The 20,667-nt window shown below is 54.0% G+C and overlaps 2 protein-coding genes across 7 annotated transcripts in view; one reads left to right on the forward strand and one right to left on the reverse strand.

The window, feature by feature from the left end:
• The window catches only part of FCSK (fucose kinase), a 28,247-nt gene extending 19,131 nt beyond the window's left edge, over positions 1-9,116 (forward strand). For 3 of the 5 annotated variants that reach the window (XM_031658102.1, XM_031658104.1, XM_031658103.1), the window contains exons 14-24: positions 1,377-1,441; positions 1,811-2,181; positions 2,924-3,134; positions 3,322-3,488; positions 3,584-3,805; positions 4,180-4,323; positions 4,478-4,597; positions 7,098-7,285; positions 7,377-7,476; positions 8,018-8,241; positions 8,417-9,113. In XM_031658102.1, the coding sequence (XP_031513962.1) occupies positions 1,377-1,441; positions 1,811-2,181; positions 2,924-3,134; positions 3,322-3,488; positions 3,584-3,805; positions 4,180-4,323; positions 4,478-4,597; positions 7,098-7,285; positions 7,377-7,476; positions 8,018-8,241; positions 8,417-8,518 (1,914 nt within the window). In that variant the 3' untranslated portion in view covers positions 8,519-9,113. Of the gene's footprint in view, positions 1-1,376; positions 1,442-1,810; positions 2,182-2,923; positions 3,135-3,321; positions 3,489-3,583; positions 3,806-4,179; positions 4,324-4,477; positions 4,598-7,097; positions 7,286-7,376; positions 7,477-8,017; positions 8,242-8,416 lie in introns of all 5 variants that reach the window. The other 2 variants (XM_031658101.1, XM_031658105.1) reach the window with 2 other exon arrangements.
• Positions 9,117-9,409: 293 nt separating this feature from the next.
• Positions 9,410-20,667, reverse strand: part of COG4 (component of oligomeric golgi complex 4) — a 42,010-nt gene continuing 30,752 nt past the window's right edge. For both annotated transcript variants that reach the window (XM_003917166.4, XM_021932165.2), the window contains exons 13-19: positions 20,419-20,481; positions 12,492-12,608; positions 11,549-11,641; positions 10,935-11,018; positions 10,607-10,708; positions 10,201-10,329; positions 9,410-9,984 (exon numbers count right to left, since the gene is read on the reverse strand). In XM_003917166.4, the coding sequence (XP_003917215.1) occupies positions 9,850-9,984; positions 10,201-10,329; positions 10,607-10,708; positions 10,935-11,018; positions 11,549-11,641; positions 12,492-12,608; positions 20,419-20,481 (723 nt within the window). In that variant the 3' untranslated portion in view covers positions 9,410-9,849. The remainder of the gene's footprint in view (positions 9,985-10,200; positions 10,330-10,606; positions 10,709-10,934; positions 11,019-11,548; positions 11,642-12,491; positions 12,609-20,418; positions 20,482-20,667) is intronic.

A 20,667-nucleotide genomic window follows, 5' to 3' on the forward strand; every position in this document is an offset into this window, starting at 1 on the left:
CGGCCCAATCTCAGCTCACTGCAACCCCCGCCTCCCAGGTTCAAGTGATTCTCCTGTCTCAGCCTCCCAAATAGCTGGGACTACCAGCGTGCACCGCCACGCCCAGCTTAGTACAGATGGGGTTTCGTCATGTTGGCCAGGCCGGTTGGGTGGATTTTTTATTTTTATTTTTATTTATTTATTTATTTATTTATTTATTTATTTATTTATTTTTTTTTTTGAGACGGAGTCTCGCTCTGTCGCCCAGGCTGGAGTGCAGTGGCCGGATCTCAGCTCACTGCAAGCTCCGCCTCCTGGGTTTACGCCATTCTCCTGCCTCAGCCTCCAGAGTAGCTGGGACTACAGGCGCCCGCCACCTCGCCCGGCTAGTTTTTTGTATTTTTAGTAGAGACGGGGTTTCACCGTGTTAGCCAGGATGGTCTTGATCTCCTGACCTCGTGATCCGCCCGTCTCGGCCTCCCAAAGTGCTGGGATTACAGGCTTGAGCCACCGCGCCCGGCCAGTTTTTTGTATTTCTTAGTAGAGACGGGGTTTCACCGTGTTAGCCAGGATGGTCTCGATCTCCTGACCTCGTGATCCACCCGTCTCGGCCTCCCAAAGTGCTGGGATTACAGGCTTGAGCCACCGCGCCCGGCCTTTTATTTTTTTTTGAGACAGAGTCTCGCTCTGTCGCCCAGGCTGGAGTGCAATGGCGCGATCTCGGCTCACTGCAAGCTCCGCCTCCCGGGTTCACGCTATTCTCCTGCCTCAGCCTCCTGTGTAGCTGGGACTACAGGCGCCCGCTACTACGCGCGGCTAATTTTTAAATATTTTTTAGTAGAGACGGGGTTTCACCGTGTTAGCCAGGATGGTCTCAATCTCCTGACCTCGTGATCTGCCCACCTCGGCCTCCCAAAGTGCTGGGATTATAGGCGTGAGCCACCGCGCCTGGCTGGGTGGAGATTTTTATCCCCATTTGGCAGGCTAGAGACTGAGGTTCAGAGAGGGAGGTAACCCGCCTTGGGCTGCAGCCAGTTGTGGTGGGTTGGGCCTGGAACCCAGGGTTCTGCTCCAGATTTCAGGCACCTCGGCAGGAGTGTTGGAGCTGCAGGGCTGAAAGCAATTTCAGAAATTGCTCCATGGCTGGGTGTAGTGGCTCACGCCTGTAATCCCAACACTCTGGGAGGCCGAGGTGGGAGGATTTCTTGAGGCCAGGAGTTCATACCTGCAGTGAGCTGATTGCACCACTGCGCTCCAGCCTGGGTGGGTCAAGTACGTGCTTTGTCTGTCTTTCTGCCCTCACATGAGCACTTGAGCAGCTCCTGGCCCCCTGGCCTAGTGTCTCTAACCCTTTCCTGTGGCCCCTGCAGCCCTGACTGCTTCCTCCTCTCCCCCAGAGACAGGGGGCAGGCACATATCTCAACGTACCCTGGAGTGAATTCTTCAAGAGGACAGGTGTTCGGTAAGGTGGACACCCCTAGGGTCTCTGTGACCTGGGCAGCTGGGGTGACTGCTGCTTTTCGAGGTGTGTCTCTCCCCTGCCCCAGAGCAGCACGGGCCCTGCTACCATCCAGGGGCCTGGGTGGTTTTGAGATTCTCTCCAGTACTTTCCCCTGGGCAGCTCCCAGTCTCTGGCTGTGCTGACTTTGGCATTCTTGTTCAGCGGTCTGGGAAAGGATGCCAGGCAGCCCGGCCCCAGACCTGAATTGCCCACTTGTGCTACCTCGGAGAAGACTGTCGTGTCCCCATGAACTGACAGGTGGCTCAGGGCTTGGGGAGGAGACTGGAGCTTTTGCTTCCCTCCTGGGAATGTGCCTTCTCCCCACATCAGAGCCTGGGACCTGTGGGACCCTGACACGCCGCCAGCAGAGTGCTGCCTTCCCAGCGCCCGCCTCTTTCCTGTGCTCCACCCTTCGAGGGACCTGGGACCCCAGGACCTGCTGTGGATGCTGGACCGCCAGGAGGATGGGGGCGAGGCCCTGCGAGCCTGGCGAGCCTCCTGGCGTCTGTCCTGGGAGCAGCTGCAGCCATGCCTGGATCGGGCTGCCACGCTGGCCTCTCGCCGGGACCTGTTCTTCCGCCAGGCCCTGCATAAAGCGCGGCATGTGCTGGAGGCCCGGCAGGACCTCAGCCTGCGCCCGCTGATCTGGGCTGCTGTCCGCGAGGGCTGCCCTGGGCCCCTGTTGGCCACGTTGGACCAGGGTGAGTGTGCGGGCTGGTAGTGCTGCAGAGTCAGGCCAGGGGCATCTGCCCTCCCTGTCCTCTGGGCCATCCCCCGAGGGGACTAGGGGGCCATGAGGTGCTCAAGCTGGGAAGGGGCACGCTGGAGTTTACTTTTAGGATTCTGGAAGGCCTCATCCTTGTCAGTGGGGTTTGGTCAGAGGTTGAGGCCTGGCAGCTGAGCTCTAGGTCCTAGGCACATCGGCAAACCCTGCATGTTCTGTACCGGGTGCCGGGATGTGGGTGCAGAGCGTGGGGAGGGGACAGGGCCCCCAAGGGACATGGTCAGTTCTGCGTGAGGTCCCAGGCACACTGCTGGGGGCTCACAGCCTTAGCCTCCTAGGCCGTACCTCGTGGAAGGTCCCAGGGACCATGGACATGATTGGTATTGAAGCTACTCACCCAGAGCCACACGGCTAGCTGGTGGTGAGGCTGAGACCTGAGCCCAGGTGGTTTGAGCCCAGAGCCTGAGCTCTTCACCACTATGGGAGTCCTGGGTGGGGCTGAAGAGACACCTATGGGCTGGGACTCTGGGACTGGCAAGACGAGAGGATCTCTGCCAGGCAGAGAGGAGGGGTGCAGTTACAGTCAAAGATACATTGTGGGCAAAAGCCAGGAGGTGTGAGGGGTCTGGCGCATTTGGGGACTGTTGAGTAGCCTCTCAGGGCAGAGGATTTTGAAGACAGGCCTCCTCCCCTGCCACCCCCAATTCCTGGTCCCTCAGTTGCAGCTGGGGCAGAAGATCCTGGCGTGGCAGCGCGGGCACTGGCCTGTGTGGCGGACGTCCTGGGCTGCATGGCAGAGGGCCGTGGGGGCTTGCGGAGCGGGCCAGCTGCCAACCCTGAGTGGATGCGGCCCTTCTCATACCTGGAGTGTGGAGACCTGGCAGCGGGCGTGGAGGCGCTTGCCCAGGAGAGGGACAAGTGGCTAAGCAGGTGGGTACTAACAGAGGTCAGATCCCTTGGATATGCCCCTGGCTATCTGGGAAGTGGCCCCTGATGGACGAAGCCCAGAGAGAGGTGGGGCACCGTTGGGTACCCCAGGACAGTCAGGTCCCCAAAGCCAGGCAATCTGCCTCCAGCTTGGGCTGCATGCCGCCATCCCTCTCTCTTCTTTTGGCAGGCCAGCCTTGCTGGTGCGAGCGGCCCGCCACTATGAGGGGGCTGGGCAGATCCTGATCCGCCAGGCTGTGATGTCAGCCCAGCACTTTGTCTCCACGGAGCCGGTGGAGCTGCCGGGACCTGGGCAGTGGGTGGTGGCTGAGTGCCCAGCCCGTGTGGATTTCTCTGGTGAGCCCCTTGTGGTAGGTGGGGGTGAGGGTACCTGCCCCAGAGCCAGGCTGGCAGCTTCTGTGACCAACTTGAGTCTTGCCACGTTGCCGTAGGGGGCTGGAGTGACACGCCACCCCTTGCCTATGAGCTTGGTGGGGCTGTGCTGGGCCTGGCTGTGCGAGTGGATGGCCGCCGGCCCATTGGAGCCAGGGCACGCCGCATCCCGGAGCCTGAGCTGTGGCTGGCGGTGGGGCCTCGGCAGGATGAGATGACTGTGAAGATAGTGTGCCGGTGCCTGGCTGACCTGCGGGACTACTGCCAGCCCCATGCCCCAGGTCAGGCACCCTGAGACCTCTGCAGGTGGGGCTGGCACACATGGCCAGCTAGGGGTAGGGGGCAAAAGCTAGAGACTGCAAGCCACTGGGGTCTGGCCTGGGGAGCCAGCCAGTCTGGCTGAGGAGCCTGAAGGGAAGGAAGGGGCTGGGAGTCAACCTGCATAGGCACCTACAGACACAGGAAGTAGAGATGACATGTGTCCCTGTCTGGGAGTCCAGAGGCCCTTTTATGGCTTGGGGGTGGGGCCAGTACTGCTGCTGGACTTTTGTCCCACCGGATGAGTCCCGCACTGGCTGGGAAGTCATGAGGGTGGGTGGGTGTCTGCGTCTGCCCTTGGAGACCAAATTCCTTCCTCATGCCTGTCCCTCTGCAGGGGCCCTGCTGAAGGCGGCCTTCATCTGCGCGGGGATCGTGCATGTCCACTCGGAACTCCAGCTGAATGAGCAGCTGCTCCGCACCTTCGGGGGCGGCTTTGAGCTGCACACCTGGTCTGAGCTGCCCCACGGCTCTGGCCTGGGTAAGCGGGCCCTGCCACCTGCTACCCACTGACTGTCACAGCCCTCCAACCTTGCCTGTGATCCCTTTCCCTGGCCTCTGCCCTTAGAGGGAGTCAGGCAGGCCTGGGCAGGACAGAGGTGTTTCATGCCTGCTCTCTCCTCTCTGCCCTGCAGGCACCAGCAGCATCTTGGCAGGCACTGCCCTGGCTGCCTTGCAGCGAGCTGCAGGCCGGGTGGTGGGCACGGAAGCCCTGATCCATGCAGTGCTGCACCTGGAGCAGGTGCTCACCACTGGTATGTGACTGCCCTGGAGTTGGGGGAAGTCACTGACACTTTCCCAAGGGCCTGCGGGGGGAGTGGATTTGCATGTGATTGGCCAACAGCCACATGACTGTGCTGCTGTTGAAAATACTTTCCTTCTAGTCACTTTGACCTTCTCTGGTCACTTTCAACTTGAAATGTTCTACCTCCCAACGAGCTGTTTCATGAGCATCTACTGAGTGCCAGATTCTGTGCTGTGCCTTTCTTTTCTTTCTTTTTTGAGATGGAGTCTTGCTCTGTCACCCAGGCTGGAGTGCAGTGGTGTGATCTTGGCTCACTGCAAGCTCTGCCTCCCAGGTTCACACCATTCTCCTGCTTCAGCCTCCCGAGTAGCTGGGACTACAGGCGCCTGCCACCACACCCAGCTAAGTTTTTGTATTGTTAGTAGAGACGGGGTTTCACCGTTAGCCAGGATGGTCTCGATCTCCTGACCTAGTGATCCGCCTGCCTCGGCCTCCCAAAATGCTGGGATTACAGGCGTGAGCCACCGCACTGGGCCTGTGCTGTGCCTTTTATGCTTGTTGGAACCAGGTGCTATGCTTCGTGACTGTGCCTATCCAGGGCTGTGCTCAGGTAGGGCTGGGCAGAGCTGGTTTGGACCTTCTGCCTGCCATTCTGGCATCATGCCCTTACTTGAGATGCGATCACCTGTGCCCCCGCCCCCACCCCCTGGCCATATGGTAGGGCAGCAAGAGCCCAACAATGACTATGATCTAACGAATGTCACCAGTGCCAGGCTTCTCACTCCTCTTGGCCACCAAGCCCCCTGGAACCCATGGCTAGTGTAGAGCAGCCACAGGCTTGTCTGGTTTCAGGTCCACCTCAGGGTGTCAGGCCCCGTCTCCAGCACACCCCTGGAAGGAAACTGCTGCAAAGGCCTACTGAAGCCTGATTGTGGTGTTTTCTGTCACTCTGTAGCTCAAGCCTCTCATTTCACTGTAGTGACTCATATCCCATAATCGGTAGTCATTAGCAAAAGGTGCAGATGGGGAAGCCTTTCCAGCTTTCTTTTGAGGTGCGCCATTCAAGTTCTACACTGGCCAACGGATGACTATTTGTTGAGAACCCACTCTGTGGGGCCCCGGGGATAAAATGAGCAAAAAGGGGGTCCCTGCCTTCAAAAATCCTGTGGTCTCCTGGAGACAGACATTAATCAATAACCACTCAGGTGCATGTGTATTACAAACTGTGCCAAGTGCTCTGAAGCAGAGGGGCACAGTTAAGTCTTGACATTTCAAGATTTAGCCACTTTGCAGCCACCAGGATTTGGTTGCAAAGTTCCAGATGGCTCCTGTCTTTTGCATTTCGTACTCTAAACCCTTGCAGGCCCTTCCCTAAATATCAAGGGTCTGTCCCAGAAGCAACTCAAGTTTTGTTATTTTTATTTTTTTTTTTTATTTTTGAGATGGAGTCTAGCTCTGTCACCCAGATTGGAGTGCAGTGGCACGATCTCGGCTCACTGCAACCTCTACCTCCCGGGTTCAAGCGATTCTCCTGCCTCAGCCTCCCGAGTAGCTGGTATTACAGGCGCCTGCCACCGTGCCCAGCTAATTTTTTGTATTTTTAGTAGAGATGGGGTTTCACTGTGTTGGCCAGTCTGGTCTTGAACTCCTGACCTCGTGATCCGCCTGCCTTGGCCTCCCAAAGTGCTGGGATTACAAGCGTGAGCCACCATGCCCGGACTAGTTTTGTTATTTTTATGCAGCTACAAGGAGGAAAATGATACATACCTTTCATTACTGAAGCTGGAAAGATGTGTAAGTTAGATAAGATAAAAATAGATCCTGATGAGCTTCCTTCCAACATAAACCACCTGTCAGAAGATGGTGCAGGGAGACTCAGGCTATAGGGAAGGTATCTGTCAGCCTCTCCTCTGACTAAAACTCCCCTATGAGGGGCAGAGGTTAGTGTAAAATATGTATTTTTTGAGCCAGAGTCTCACACTGTTACCCAGACTGGAGTGTAGCGGTGAGATCTCAGCTCACTGCAACCTCTGCCTCAGCCTCCCCAGAAGCTGGGATTACAGGGCACGTACCATCATGCCTGGCTAATTTTTGTATTTTTGGTAGAGATGGGGTTTCACCATGTTGGCCAGGCTGGTCTCAAACTCCTGACCTCAAGTGATCTGCCCGCCTTAGCCTCCCAAAGTGCTGTGATTACAGGTGTGCGTCACCATGCCCGGCCATAGTGTAAAATCTTTATCCTTCAATGTGGTTTATCCCAATTCCAATTACACATTAGGTCTAAAACAAAACTCAGGCCTCGGGAATTCCAAGCTTTGCCCTGGGGTGAAGCCCATTCCCTTGCTGGGATTGTCCTGGGGACAGAAGTTGCGTAGCTCACTGTCCTGTGGAGTTGAGGGAAGCTATCTTTCCATACTGCTCCCAGCAAGGGGTGCAGGGCCGGGAGCCTAGACTGGGAGAATGAAGCTGGGCCAGACAGACTCCAACAGTGACAGGCCCTGGGCTCACAGGAGGTGGCTGGCAGGACCAAGTGGGTGGCCTAATGCCTGGCATCAAGGTGGGGCGCTCCCGGGCTCAGCTGCCGCTGAAGGTGGAGGTAGAAGAGGTCACAGTGCCTGAGGGCTTTGTCCAGAAGCTCAATGACCACCTGCTCTTGGTGTACACTGGCAAGACCCGCCTGGCTCGGAATCTGCTGCAGGTGAGCTCTGGCCCCAGCATGAGGGAGGCAGGCAGGGGGCCTGCTGGCTGGGCCTGGGTCCTCACCACCCCTTCTCCTGCCCCGTCCACAGGATGTGCTGAGGAGCTGGTACGCCCGACTGCCTGCTGTGGTGCAGAATGCCCACAGCCTGGTGCAGCAAACTGAGGAGTGTGCTGAAGCCTTCCGCCAAGGTGAGGGGCTTCTTCCGGGGCGGGAGGGTCAGGGCACCAGGAGCGAGTATCCTGCCACTTGTGGGTTTGAGGCCAGGGTCATCTGCAGGCTTGGCACAAGCTCCAGATATTAGGCCTCTGGGAACAGAAGCCTATTGTCTGTCCTCTCCAAGGTCTCACATTTAGGGGAAAGTCACATCTGAGCACAAAATTTCCATCATGGGAAAGGCCCTCCAGCCCCACCTAACAGGAAGCAGAAAGGGGAAGGGACTCACCCCATGGCTGAGTTCCAAGGAAGTCTGAGCCGGGCAGGGCCCCAGTGTGTGGCTTCATAGCTCCCTAGATGCCGACTGTGCTGGGTGTGGTGTTGGTTGCTTCCTGCACATTGGTCCTCAGGCAGTCCTGGGAGGTGGGCTTGTTACTTCCAGCTCCAGCCAGCACTGGAATCTGGCTTCTTTACCATGACACTGGCTCAGCAGCACGTCCTGGCACTTCATGCAATCTCCAGATGGGTGCTGAGTATCTTGGCCCAGGCACATCACTCCCCTCTGCCCCACCTCAGGAAGCCTGCCTCTGCTGGGCCAGTGCCTGACCTCATACTGGGAGCAGAAGAAGCTCATGGCTCCAGGCTGTGAGCCCCTGGCTGTGCGGCGTATGATGGATGTCCTGGCCCCCCACGTGCATGGCCAGAGCCTGGCTGGGGCAGGCGGTGGAGGCTTTCTCTATCTGTTGACCAAGGAGCCACAGCAAAAGGAGGCCTTGGAGGCGGTGCTGGCCAAGACCGAGGTACTGATGGGGCTGGGGTTGGTCAGGAGACCTCTTGGGGCAAGAAACCTCACTGTGGCCCACCAGTTAACCAGGGGCTATATCTGCAAGTTCCCCTGGTCCTGCAGGCTCAGTCCAGCCTCCAGAAGGCCTGAGATTTGTCCAAAGCCTTCTAAATACTTCCTGTCCTGTCCAGGGCCTTGGGAATTACAGCATCCACCTGGTTGAAGTGGACACGCAGGGCCTGAGCCTGAAGCTGCTGGGGACCGAGGCCTCAACCTGTTGCCCTTTCCCATGAAGCTGGCTTCTCTCTGCAACAGGAGAAAACCTGGAGCTACAGTGTCCCCCACCTTCCTTGCCCCATGGGAACCTCCACCTCCTACTCCCCACCCACCTCTGCGAATCTGCTCCCAAAGGAAGCTGACCAGAGCAAGACCTGGGCAAGCAGAGAGTGCCTGGGACAGGACTGACCTGGTGGACAGTGGCCTAGGTATAGCCTCTGTTCCTCCTGGACATAAGAAGGTCCCAAGCTTAGTATCCCATGTGGCCTTTACAAATCCTATGGCTGGCCTTCTCATTCCACGAGGGCCCTGGAAAGGGTTGACAGCCAGCCTTGGCATATGGCTGGGAGTCCCTTGGCAAGGCCAACCCTGAAGAGGCCCTCCGAGGCATTCCCTGTGGCCTTCCTTAGAGTTGTAGACTTCACGCTTCACCCTCATGGGAGCGTGGGAGTGAGGGTGGCGGTCCCTTGCCAAGTTGGTGGCAGTGACCCAGCGATTCACTGCCATCCCAGGCCTTAACCAGCAAAGCTACGGACCGTGCCAAGTGACCTGGTGCCTGTGGGAAGTGGGTTCTCAGGACTGGCATTCTTGGAATAAAGTCACTCTGTCCTTACAGGTGGTTCTCATAAAGTCACTTTTGCTCCTCCTGGGAACAGTTCCCACTTCCTACACCATGGGGAACTGGCCCTGCGGTGATCCAGCTTGTGGTGCTGAGGGCCCCATAGGGGCGTGAGGGTCTGGGACTGGATGGGGGCTCCTGCCATCACGTGGGTCCCGGACACAGCTGTGTGCTGCACTGCGTGTGGGAGGAAGCTGAGGTCTTGGGTTTTGCCTTCCTATTTCAGTGCAACTGGTAGACCTGCCCTGCCCCATAGCATCTGGCCCTCCCTGGAAACAGCACACTGGCATCTCTCCAAGGGGTAGCTTTATTCAGGGATCATAAACATCACAGCCTTTCCTCGAAGTCAAGCCTAACTGCTAGGTCCCCAGATGTACCCAAGTTGTCTAGGGCTGGCAGGGTAGCTTGTTTGCTGTAGTGTTTGAGGGCAAGAGACTGACCATCCACGCAGAAAGCTGGCCTGGGCTGCCCACTGCCTGCCGTGGCTTTCCTACCTCATTAGGAGCCCGCTTCTCTTGGTGGGGAGACGCTGCCCCCAGAGCATCACCTGGCCAGGCCTGAGGGCAGAGCATGGAGGGGGTCCAGACCTTGTTTCTCTGCTGCCAGCTGTAGAAAGGTCTGGGCTGTCAGATCTCCCCCAAGTCAGACAGTCTCGCTCAGCTCCTTGGCTGGGGCCCCTTCGGGAACAGGCCCGGAAGTGTGATGAGCCAGGTGTGTTCACCCAGGCAGCTACAGGCGCAGCCTCTTGATATCTTCACTGCGGAAGTCTATGCGCAGGGCCAGCACCTGGCGCACTTCAGCAGGGGTGAGGCGCCACGTCAATGGGCCGGAGTTGGGTCCCCAGTAATCGAGGATCTCGGTCACCTGTGGGGAAAGATATAGAGACCAGTCAGCAAGGTGGGGCTATTCTGAAAGAGGGCTCTGGCCTCCACCAGGGGCAGAGCAGGGGCACTTGGGAAGGGGAAGGTGTCCTGTAGGGCTGGCTGCTGGCAGAGACATGGTTTAGAGGGAAGTGGCAGGGATCCATCTTTGCCTCTTTCAGTCACCCCTCCGTGGCTGGGCCAAGGGCGAGCCACCTACCCGCTCCAGATTGAGGATGGTGGCCATCTGGGAGAGCCGGGCAAACTTGTCTCGGATGGTCCAGGTGGTCACCGTGGTAAGGTAGGCAATGAGTGACCTCAGCTCTTTGTCAAACTGCAGACCGCCCAGCTGCAGAAGAACCCAAGCCCAGTAACTACTTAGGCCTGGCCAAGCAGAACTGGCCTCCAACTGCCCCCAGAGCTGGGTGGCAAGGCTGGCCAGGCCTCAGGTGGTGCCCTGTGGCTCCAGTTTGCTCTACAGCTTCAGAAGTCAGGGCAGAACTGGACCCAGACATGCAGGGCCTGTGGGCAGCAGACAGAGGGGATGCAAGTCCTGGGGTGGTGGCATGGCTTGTCTTCCTCAGAGGAGAAACGCGAGCTGCAGACCCATGACCCCTTTACCTTACCCGGTTAAAGGTGGATTTCAGCACCACTTTCTCCAACTCGACGGCAACAAGACTGGTCATGAGGCCGGTTAGGCTGTCGTAGATGACCGGGGACAGGCTGGCCTGCACATAGAGGGTTGACATCAGAGCCCCACCTAACTCCTCTGCCTCTACGCTGGAGTCTTAGGTGGCGAGGATGGTTAGGTGAGGCCACGGGGCAGTGTTTCTACAGGTTAGGGTTGGAAGGGCTTCCAGGGTTCCCAGAAGGAATGTGATGAGACCCTGCAGGCTGCTGGTTTGGGCAGAGGTGGGTAATTTCCCTAAGTGGATCCCTAGGGCCCCTACTCACCTTGAACTCCGCCATTTGCTGCTCCAGGTTAAGGATGAACTGTTGTACCCAAGGGTCATTGGCTTCATAGTCATTGAATTCTTCCTGTTGTCAGGAAGCAGGACTGGTGGTCACCATGGGCCTCTTTCTAAGAAGTATCATTCACTGCCACCCACCTCTATCCCTCTAAGAAAATAATGTAAAACGTTCTTCCTTTCCTGTGCCTTGACTCATCTAGTTTAAAACCAGCTCAGACACCCAGGCTGGCAGAAACTGACCAGCAAACAGCCCACATAATATGGTAAAGTTCCTGGCATTTTATTCCTTCTTGGATCTCATGTTCTACAGGAATGAAATCACTAGGCCAGGAGGAAAAAAACGCTTCTAAGTCTATCATAGGTGGGGCAAAAAGAGCTCCAATACAAGGGAATAAGTTAGGTCAAGGCAAACTCCATGTCTTTCTGAGCCCTTCTGACTAGGGACAAACTGTTTCCTGGGAGGAACCTAGTCTTCAAGGGTGAGGGTGGGCTGGGAAGCATGGAAGGTCTAGTCTGTTCAGATGGCTCCGCTCCCTCCAGCTGGGGCTAGGGGTGAGGGGTCATTGGGGCTTGATGGCTGCCTGTGGCCAGGCTAACCTCCTCGATGTTGTGGGAGACGGAGAAAAAGCTGTTGATCCAAGGCTGCACCTGTGGCTTGATGGCTGTGCTGTTGAGCTCCGTCAGCCCTTCCTGCACAAGACAAGGTGGAGACATGTAACACAGAAGGCACACCTCATCCCTTCCCTCTCTCTTCTCCCCATCCCTCCCTTCTCGTTCCCTCCCCATCCCTTCCCTCTCTCCTCTCCCCATCCCTTCCCTCTCTCTTCTCCCCATCCCTTCCCTCTCTTCTTCCCATCCCTTCCCTCTCTTCTCCCCATCCCTTCCCTCTCTTCTCCCCATCCCTTCCCTTTCCCTCCCCATCCCTTCCCTCTCTCCTCTCCCCACCCCTTCCCTCTCTCGTCTCCCCACCCCTTCCCTCTCTCCTCTCCCCACCCCTTCCCTCTCTCCTCTCCCCATCTCTTGACTGCAAGGTGTTCTTCCAACCCTGAGGTTTTCTGCAGGCCCTGTTGGAGGTTATAACAGAGCTAGTGCTAATGAAAGGAGGAGCCAGGAACATGCCCCTTTCCGGATCTCAGATGATTCAGGTCCAGGGTAACAATGAGGCCTTGAGACTATTCTGATAGACTCACGAGAGATTTCAGAATGCCGGGTGCTAGGCAGCACCTGTGGCTAGGGCCACAGGTCAGAATAACCATGTGACTCTGCTTCCTCTGAGCATCTTCTGAGGGCTCTTGTCATTGTGGGGCCAAGTGGAAAGTCTAGAGGACTAGAGGTTGGCTTGTCAGTGTGACAACTTCACTGCTGAAAAACCAACAGGGCCTTTAGTCTCAAGGGACCTGCACAACTCCAGGCATCAGGACTTGCTTGCTGCTCCCTCACCCATCCTCCTGGCTTCCTTGCACACGATGAGCCAGCTAACAATCTTCTCAGAGCAACATACAGACACAGGATTCAGTCAGCAGTTGAACCTGGGGCTTACCTGCAAGAGGTCTCGGAATTTGTTGGACACGGCGGCCAAGTCAGAAAGGCAGCTGTCAAACTTGGCCTGGGCCTGCTCCCCTCCAATGCCCTGGCTGAAGAGCTTGGTGCAATCACTCTAGGGGAGAACACTGCTGTAAGACCACCAAGCATGCGTGGGCCATGGGAGTGTGAGGAGAGGCACCAGCCAGTTCTACTCCTCCAGCCTTCTCTGGGTGTAGCTATGGCCTGTCAAGAGTCCTGGATGGGTTTCAGAAAACCTCGATTCTATCCTGGTGGCTATCCACTTGGCTCCCACTTCCCCCTCTGTAATATGGGGGGTACCAGTGTTGGGGAAGTGAATAAGAAACAGAAATACCACAAAGTTTTTCCTATCTTTAGAGTCAGACATTCCTAGGTTCAAGTCCTGGCTCAGTCATGTATTAGTTGAGTGACGTTGGGCAAATGATTTAAAGTTTCTGAGCTTCAGTTTTCCTGTCTATAAAATGGGAACACCAATTCCTGCTCCTCATGTATGAGATGAAGCACAACATGCCTAGCTCAGTGCCTGGCACAGGAGACACTAGCTATTATTGCTATAGTTCCTCCTTTTATTTTCTTTTTTCCCACTTTTATATTTATTTACTTCTCTTTAAATTTTATTTAAATTTACCAAAAAACCACAAAAGCCAGTTTCTGCTTCTTAAATATTTTGGTCTGGCTACCAAAGGGAGATGGTCAAGATCATAGCCAATGTTTAAGGGCTTACTGTACACCGGGCTTTGTTCTAAGCATTTTGCTTTTATTACAGTACCAGGCTGGGCGAAGTGGCTCATGCCAGTAATTCTAGCACTTTGGGAGGCCAAGGTGCAAGGACCACTTGAGGCCAGAGTTTAAGAACAGCAGGGAAACACAGTGAGAAGCCGTCTCCACAGAAAATTAAAGAATTAGTTGGATGTAGTGTTGCACCCCTGCATCCCCAGCTACTCAGAAGACTAAGGTGAGAGGATCCCTTGAGCCCAAGGGTTCAAGGCTGCAGAGAGCCATGACTGTGCCACTGCACTCCAGCTGGGGCAACAGAGTGAGACCAAAGTACCTATTCTGCTTAAAAACCAAACAAAATGAAAACCAAAAAACCCCCAGAACTACTGTAAGTTACTCTGACCTTCAGAAAAAAAAAGTATCTCCTTTATGAAGTAGGTAAAATTATCCCCATTGTACAGATGAGGAAACTGAGGCACAGAAGTTAATAATTTATTCAAAATCATGGCAATAAGTCATGAAAGGCTGAGCACGGTGGCTCACTATTGTAATCCTAGGACTTTGTGAGGCCAAGGTAGGAGGATCACTGGAGCCCAGGAGTTCAAGACTAGCCTGGGCAACAAAGCGAGACCCTGTCTCTCTTTTTTTTTTTTGAGACAGAGTCACTTTGTCGCTCAGGCTGGAGTGCAGTGGCATGATCTTGGCTTACTGCAAACTCTGCCTCACGGGTTCAAGCGATTCTCATGCCTCAGTCTCCCGAGTAGCTGGGATTACAGGTGCGTGCCACCATGCCTGGCTAATTTTTGTATTTTTAGTAGAGATGGAGTTTCACTATGTTGGCCAGGCTGGTCTTGAACTCCTGACCTCAGGTGATCCACCTGCCTTGGCCTCCCAAAGTGCTAGATTTACAGGTGTGAGCCACTGCGCCCAGCAGAGACCCGTCTTTTAACGTAGATAAATCATGGAGCTGGGACTCTAGGCCAGGTATTCTGACTCCAAAAATCGTGTTTTTTGTTTTGTCTTGTTTTGTTTTTTTGAGACAGCCTCGCTCTGTCACCCAGGCTGGAGTGCAATGGCATGATCTTGGCTCACAGCAACCTCTGTCTCCCAGGTTCAAGTGATTCTCCCACCTCAGCTTCCAGAGTAGCAGGGATTACGGGCACCCACTATCATGCCCAGCTAATTACTGTATTTTTGTAGAGACAGGGTTTCACCACGTTGGCCAGCCCGCCTGAGCCTCCCAAACTGCTGGGATTACAGGCGTGAACCACCGTGTCCAGCCCAGAATGCCTGTTTCTAATCACCACACTACAGCATAGGTGTAGAACTCTCCAGGGGGAACTGCTTGAAACTTGTGTTTTAGGTTGTCAGGAGCTGCCACATTTCTTGTAGCCTCCTTAGAAAGTTCATGCTGTTTTGGCTCCAGAGAGGAAGCAGAGTGGAAGAACTCAGAGGGACTCTTCTAGCAGACAGAGGCCCTTCACTCCCACAGTATTCCTGATACTTACTGTCTTCGAGCAGTCTTGTAACCTCCCCTGTAAGCTGAATGTCATGCCACCTGATCTGCCTATCTCTTTTTTTTTTTTTTTTTGAGACGGAGTCTCGCTCTGTTGCCCAGGCTGGAGTGCAGTGGCCGGATCTCAGCTCACTGCAAGCTCCACCTCCTGGGTTTACGCCATTCTCCTTTCTCAGCCTCCCGAGTAGCTGGGACTACAGGCGCCCGCCACCTTGCCCGGCTAGTTTTTTGTATTTTTTTAGTAGAGACGGGGTTTCACCGTGTTAGCCAGGATGGTCTCGATCTCCTGACCTCGTGATCCGCCCATCTCGGCCTCCCAAAGTGCTGGGATTACAGGCTTGAGCCACCGCGCCCGGCCTGATCTGCCTATCTCAAAGGGCTGCTGATGGGGCTAAGTAAGAACATCTGTGAAATGCAAATCTAAGGGCGGCTGGGATTTATGGAAATAGGTTTTTCAGCTCTTTTACTTGGCTAATTCTATGAAAGTTATAAGCTCGCGTATGAATTTCTAATATTTCCCCGAATTTTACTTCCAAAACCCAATAGACTCATGTTAAGGATAAGGTCAGAAATAGCCTAAAGTGCCATGACTTAAAAACAATGATGTCGGCTGGGTGTGGTGGCTCATGCTTGTAATCCCAGCACTTTGGGAGGCCGAGGCAGGCAGATCACGAGGTCAAGAGATCGAGATCATCCTGGCCAAAATGGTGAATCCCTGTCTCTACTAAAAATACAAAAATTAGCTGGGCATGGTGGTGTGCGCCAGTAGTCCCAGCTACTTGGGAGGCTGAAGCAGGAGAATCGCTTGAACCTGGGAGGTGGAGGTTGCAGTAAGCCAAGACTGCGCCACTGCACTCCAGCCTGGGCAACAAGAGCGAAACTTCATCTCAAAAAAAAAAAAAAAAAAGGCCAGGCATGGTGGCTCATGCCTGTAATCCCAGCACTATGGGAGGCTGAGGCGGGTGCATTGCCTGAGGTTGGAAATTTGAGACCAGTCTGGACAGCATGGTGAAACCTCATCTCTATTAAAAATACAAAAATCAGCCGGGTATGGTGGCAGGTGCCTGTAATCCCAGCAACTCAGAAAGCTGAGGCAGGAGAATCATGGAAGTTGCAGTGAGCTGAGATCATGCCACTGCACTACAGTCTGGGCAACACAGCGAGAACTGGTCTCAAAAAAAAAATAGATAAATAAAAATAAAATAAAATAAAGACAAGGCCAGGAGAGGTGGTTCATGCCTGTAATCCCAGCACTTTGGGACGCCAAGGCAGGTGGATCACTTGAGGCCAGGAGTTCGAGACCAGCCTGGCCAACATAGCAAAACCCCAACTGTACTAAAAATACAAAAATTAGCTGGTCATGGTGGCAGGTGCCTATAATCCCAGCTACTCCAGAGGCTGAGGCAGGAGAATTGCAGAAGTTGCAGTGAGCTGAGATCGTGCCATTGCACTCTAGCCTGGGCAACAGAGTGAGACTCCGTCTCAAAAAAAAAAAAAAAAAACCACCGGGCACGGTGGCTCACGCCTGTAATCCCAGCACTTTGGGAGGCCGAGGCGGGCGGATCACAAGGTCAGGAGATCGAGACCACGGTGAAACCCCGTCTCTACTAAAAATACAAAAAATTAGCCGGGCGCGGTGGCGGGTGCCTGTAGTCCCAGCTACTCAGGAGGCTGAGGCAGGAGAATGGCGTGAACCCGGGAGGCGGAGCTTGCAGTGAGCCGAGATCGTGCCACTGCACTCCAGCCTGGGTGACAGAGCAAGACTCTGTCTCATGCCTGTAATCCCAGCACTTTGGGAGGCCGAGGCGGGCAGATCACAAGGTCAGTAGATCAAGACCATCCTGGCGAACACGGTGAAACCCTGTCTCTACTAAAAATACAAAAAAAATTAGCCAGACGCTGTGGCGAGAGCCTGTAGTCCCAGCTACTCGGGAGGCTGAGGCAAGAGAATGGTGTGAACCTGGGAGGCAGAGCCTGCGGTGAGCCGAGATCGCGACACTGCACTCCAGCCTGGGCTGCAGAGCAAGACTCCGTCTCAAAAAAACAAAAAACAAAAAACAAAAAACCAACAATGATGACAGCCAACTTGTTGAACACATACGATGTGACAGATACTATATTATCGGTATATTATGCCACCGTATTTATTTTTATTTTTGAGACGGAGTTTTGTTCTTGCCCAGGCTGCAGTGCAATGGCATGATCTCGGCTCACTACCACCTCTGCCTCCCGGGTTCAAGTGATTCTCCTGCCTCAGCCTCCTGAGTAGCTGGGATTACAGGCATGAGCCCCTACACCTGGCTAATTTTGTATTTTTAGTAGAGATGGGGTTTCTCCATGTTGGCCAGGCCAGTCTCGAACTCCTGACCTCAGGTGATCTGCCCGCCTTGGCCTCCCAAAGTGTTGGGATTACAGATGTGAGCCACCGCGTCCGGCCTATGCCACCTTATTTTATTCCATCCCCCATTTTGAGGCTTTTTTGGGGGTAAATTCCTAATGTAATCCAGTTTACAGTACTATAAACACCCGCCTGACTGTTCTCTCTGAGCCACCCCTCTCTCCTCTGTGTGCTGGCTCCAGCCTCCTCCTCAGTGTGCCAGCATAAGGCCCACACTTCACACCAGGTTGTGCACCGAGCCCTTTGTCTCTGCTGCAAAGCATCCTCCTTTGTACAATTGTTCACTGTGGAGGCAGGGCCCTGGCCTCACTTCTTTCCCAGAGGCTGTTTGGGAGTGGGGAAGAACTGGGCCCCTCATTTTCCAGTAGTTCACCAAGTGATCTCTCCATGCTGTTATTTTTATTTTGTTAAATTTAAATTGATTTTTACTATTTTAACTTTTTTTTTTTTTTTTTTTGAGACAGAGTCTTACTCTGTTGCCTAGGCTGGAGTGCAGTGGCATGATCTTGGCTCGCTGCAACCTTCGCCTGCCAGGTTCAAGTGATTCTCCTGCCTCAGCTTCCTGAGTAGCCAGGATTACAGGTGTGTACCACCACGCCTGGCTAATGTTGTATTTTTAGTAGAGACGGGGTTTTACTATGTTTGCCAGGCTGGTCTCCAACTCCTGACCTCAGGTGATCCACCCGCCTTGGCCTCCCAAAGTGCTGGGATTATAGGTGTTAGCCACCACACCCGGCCACTATTTTTACCTTTTTTTTCTTTTGAGATGGAGTCTTACTCTGTTGCCCAGGCTAGAGTGAAGTGGCATGATCTCGGCTCACTGCAACCTCCGCCTCCTGGGTTCAAGCAATTCTCCTGCCTCAGCCTCCTGAGTAGCTGGGATTATAGGCATTCGCCACCGTGCCCAGCTAAATTTTATATTTTGTATTTTTAGTAGAGACAGGGCTTTACCATCTTGGCCAGGCTTGAATGCCTAACCTTGTGATCCACCTGCCTTGGCTTCCCAAAGTGCTGGGATTATAGGCATAAGCCACTGCGCCCAGCCTATTTTTCCTTTTTAAGTGATGGGGGGGGGGTCTCATTATGTTGCCCAGGCTGGCCTTGAACTCCTGGCCTCAAGCAATCCTTCTGACTCAGGGTCCCAAGTAGCTGGGACTACAGGCACAAGCCACCCAGCTACTGTTATTTTGAGATGGAGCTTCGCTCTTGTCACCCAGGCTGGAGTGCAGTGACGCAATCTTGGCTCACTGCAACCTCCACCTCCGGGGTTCAAGCGATTCTCCTGCGTCAGCCTCCCGAGTAGCTGGGATTATGGGCGCATGCCACCACGCTCAGCTGATTTTTTTGTATTTTTAGTAGAGACAGGGTTTCATCATGTTGGCCAGACTGGTATCGACTTCCTGACCTCAGGTGATCCACCCACCTCCGCCTCCCAAAGTGCTGGGATTACAGGCATGAGTCACCACGCCCGGCCCAGCTACTATTATTTTTAACTGTTAATACAACTAGTAAGTACCACTGCATGCCTCTCATGTACTAAGTGGTTCATGTTATCACATTCATCTTGTAACAGTCCTGTGGCACAGAGGTCATTATCCTCTTTTATGAATGAGGAGACTGAGGTTACAGAATTTTGCCTAAGGCCACACAGCTGGGCAGTGGTCAAATGAAGATCTGAACTTGGGGTGTCTGGCTTAAAAGCCCAAGCAATTTCCACTATACTCTGCTGCCTTCCTCTAAAAAATAACAGCTACAGCTTTGTATAGGATTAGGCAAACCTTATCTTAATCTCCTACATTTATACAGGGATTTGTCATTTTTATAAGGTGCTTTTGATACTGATTTTTCTTTTTTTTTTTTTTTTTTTTTTAAAACAGAATCTCCCTCTGTTGCCCAGGCTGGAGTGCAATGGCGCAACCTTGCACCGTAACCTCTGCCTCCCAGGTTCAAGCAATTATCTGCCTCAGCTTCCCGAGTAGCTGGGATTACAGGCAGCCGCCACCATGGCTGGCTCACTTTTTGTATTTTTAATAGAGATGGGGTTTCATCTTGGGCAGGCTGGTCTTGAACTCCTGACCTCATGATCCACCTGCCTCAGCCTCCCAAAGTGTTAGGATTACAAGCGTGAGCCACCTCACCCAGCCCTGATCCTGATTTTAAAAAAAGTTGTTTTTTTTTTTTTTTTTGAGACAGAGTCTCGCTCTGTCGCCCAGGCTGGAGTGCAGTGGCGTGATCTCGGCTCACTGCAAGCTCCGCCTCCCGGGTTCATGCCATTCTCCTGCCTCAGCCTCCTGAGTAGCTGGGACTACAGGCGCCCACAACCGCGCCCGGCTAATTTTTTGTATTTTTAGTAGAGACGGGGTTTCACCATGGTCTCGATCTCCTGACCTTGTGATCCACCCGCCTCGGCCTCCCAAAGTGCTGGGATTACAGGCGTGAGCCACCGCGCCCGGCCTTTTTTTTTTTTTTTTGGTAGAGATGAGGTCTCACTACATTGCCCAGGCTGGTCTCAAACTCCTGGCCTCATGTAATCCTCCTGCCTTGGCCTCCCAAAATGTTGAGCTTATAGGTATGAGCCACTTGGCCTCAATCCTGTTTTTTCATTGGGCTATCAAAGAAACCCAAATTAGGGCAGGATGGAGCTATGTATCTTATTTCGTAGATGAGAGAACTGAGGCTCAGAGGGCTAAGGGACTTGGCCAAGGTCACACGCCAACTGTGTGCTGGAAGATCTAATTTGTGTGTGTGTTATTTTCAGACAGAGTCTGTTCTGTCCCCCAGGCTGGAGTGCAGTGGCACGATCTCAGCTCACTGCAACCTCCGTCTCCTGGGTTCAAGCGATTCTTTTTTTTTTTTTTTTCAAGCAATTCTCTTGCCTCAGCTTCCCAAGTAGCTGGGATTACAGGTGTCTGCCACCATGCCCAGCTAATTTTTGTATTTTTAGTAGAGATGGGGTTTCGCAATGTTGGCTAGGCTGGTCTCAAACTCCTGACCTCAAGTGATCCACCCGCTTTGGCCTCCGAAAGTGTGGGATTACAGGCATGAGCCACTGTGCCTTGCCTGGAAGATCTAATTTGAATTCTGATCTTCCAACTCCTGAGCTTTTCCCCCTGGTCCAAGGATGCCTTGCTATCATGTCAGTCACCAAGAAATCCCCTCGAGTGTGGCTCAACGTCACCAGGATAAGCATCTTCACCATGATGTGTGTATAGGGCTCTCTCTCGACATGGGAAAAAGTGGCTGCTGACCACCGATAGGCAATTTCCGTTGTACCTCCAGTGTCTTCTTCAGAGTGGAGATGTTTTCACTGCAGACTTCCACGTTGTTCAGAGTCACCTGGGAGATGAGGAAGGAAGAACGTGACTTCCTGCCGACTGTGCCTGCCACCCACTCCAATGCCAGACTGGCTGACAGCTGCGCTCCATGAAGCTCAGAGAAGGGCTGGCTGGAGTTCAGACTCGGGCTAGTGAAAGCCCACACCGCTACATCTGAGCAGGACGCTTAGATCTTGGATTGGGCAGA

The sequence above is a fragment of the Papio anubis genome, chromosome 18 (genome assembly GCF_008728515.1).
Source record: "Papio anubis isolate 15944 chromosome 18, Panubis1.0, whole genome shotgun sequence".
Taxonomy (NCBI): domain Eukaryota; kingdom Metazoa; phylum Chordata; class Mammalia; order Primates; family Cercopithecidae; genus Papio; species Papio anubis.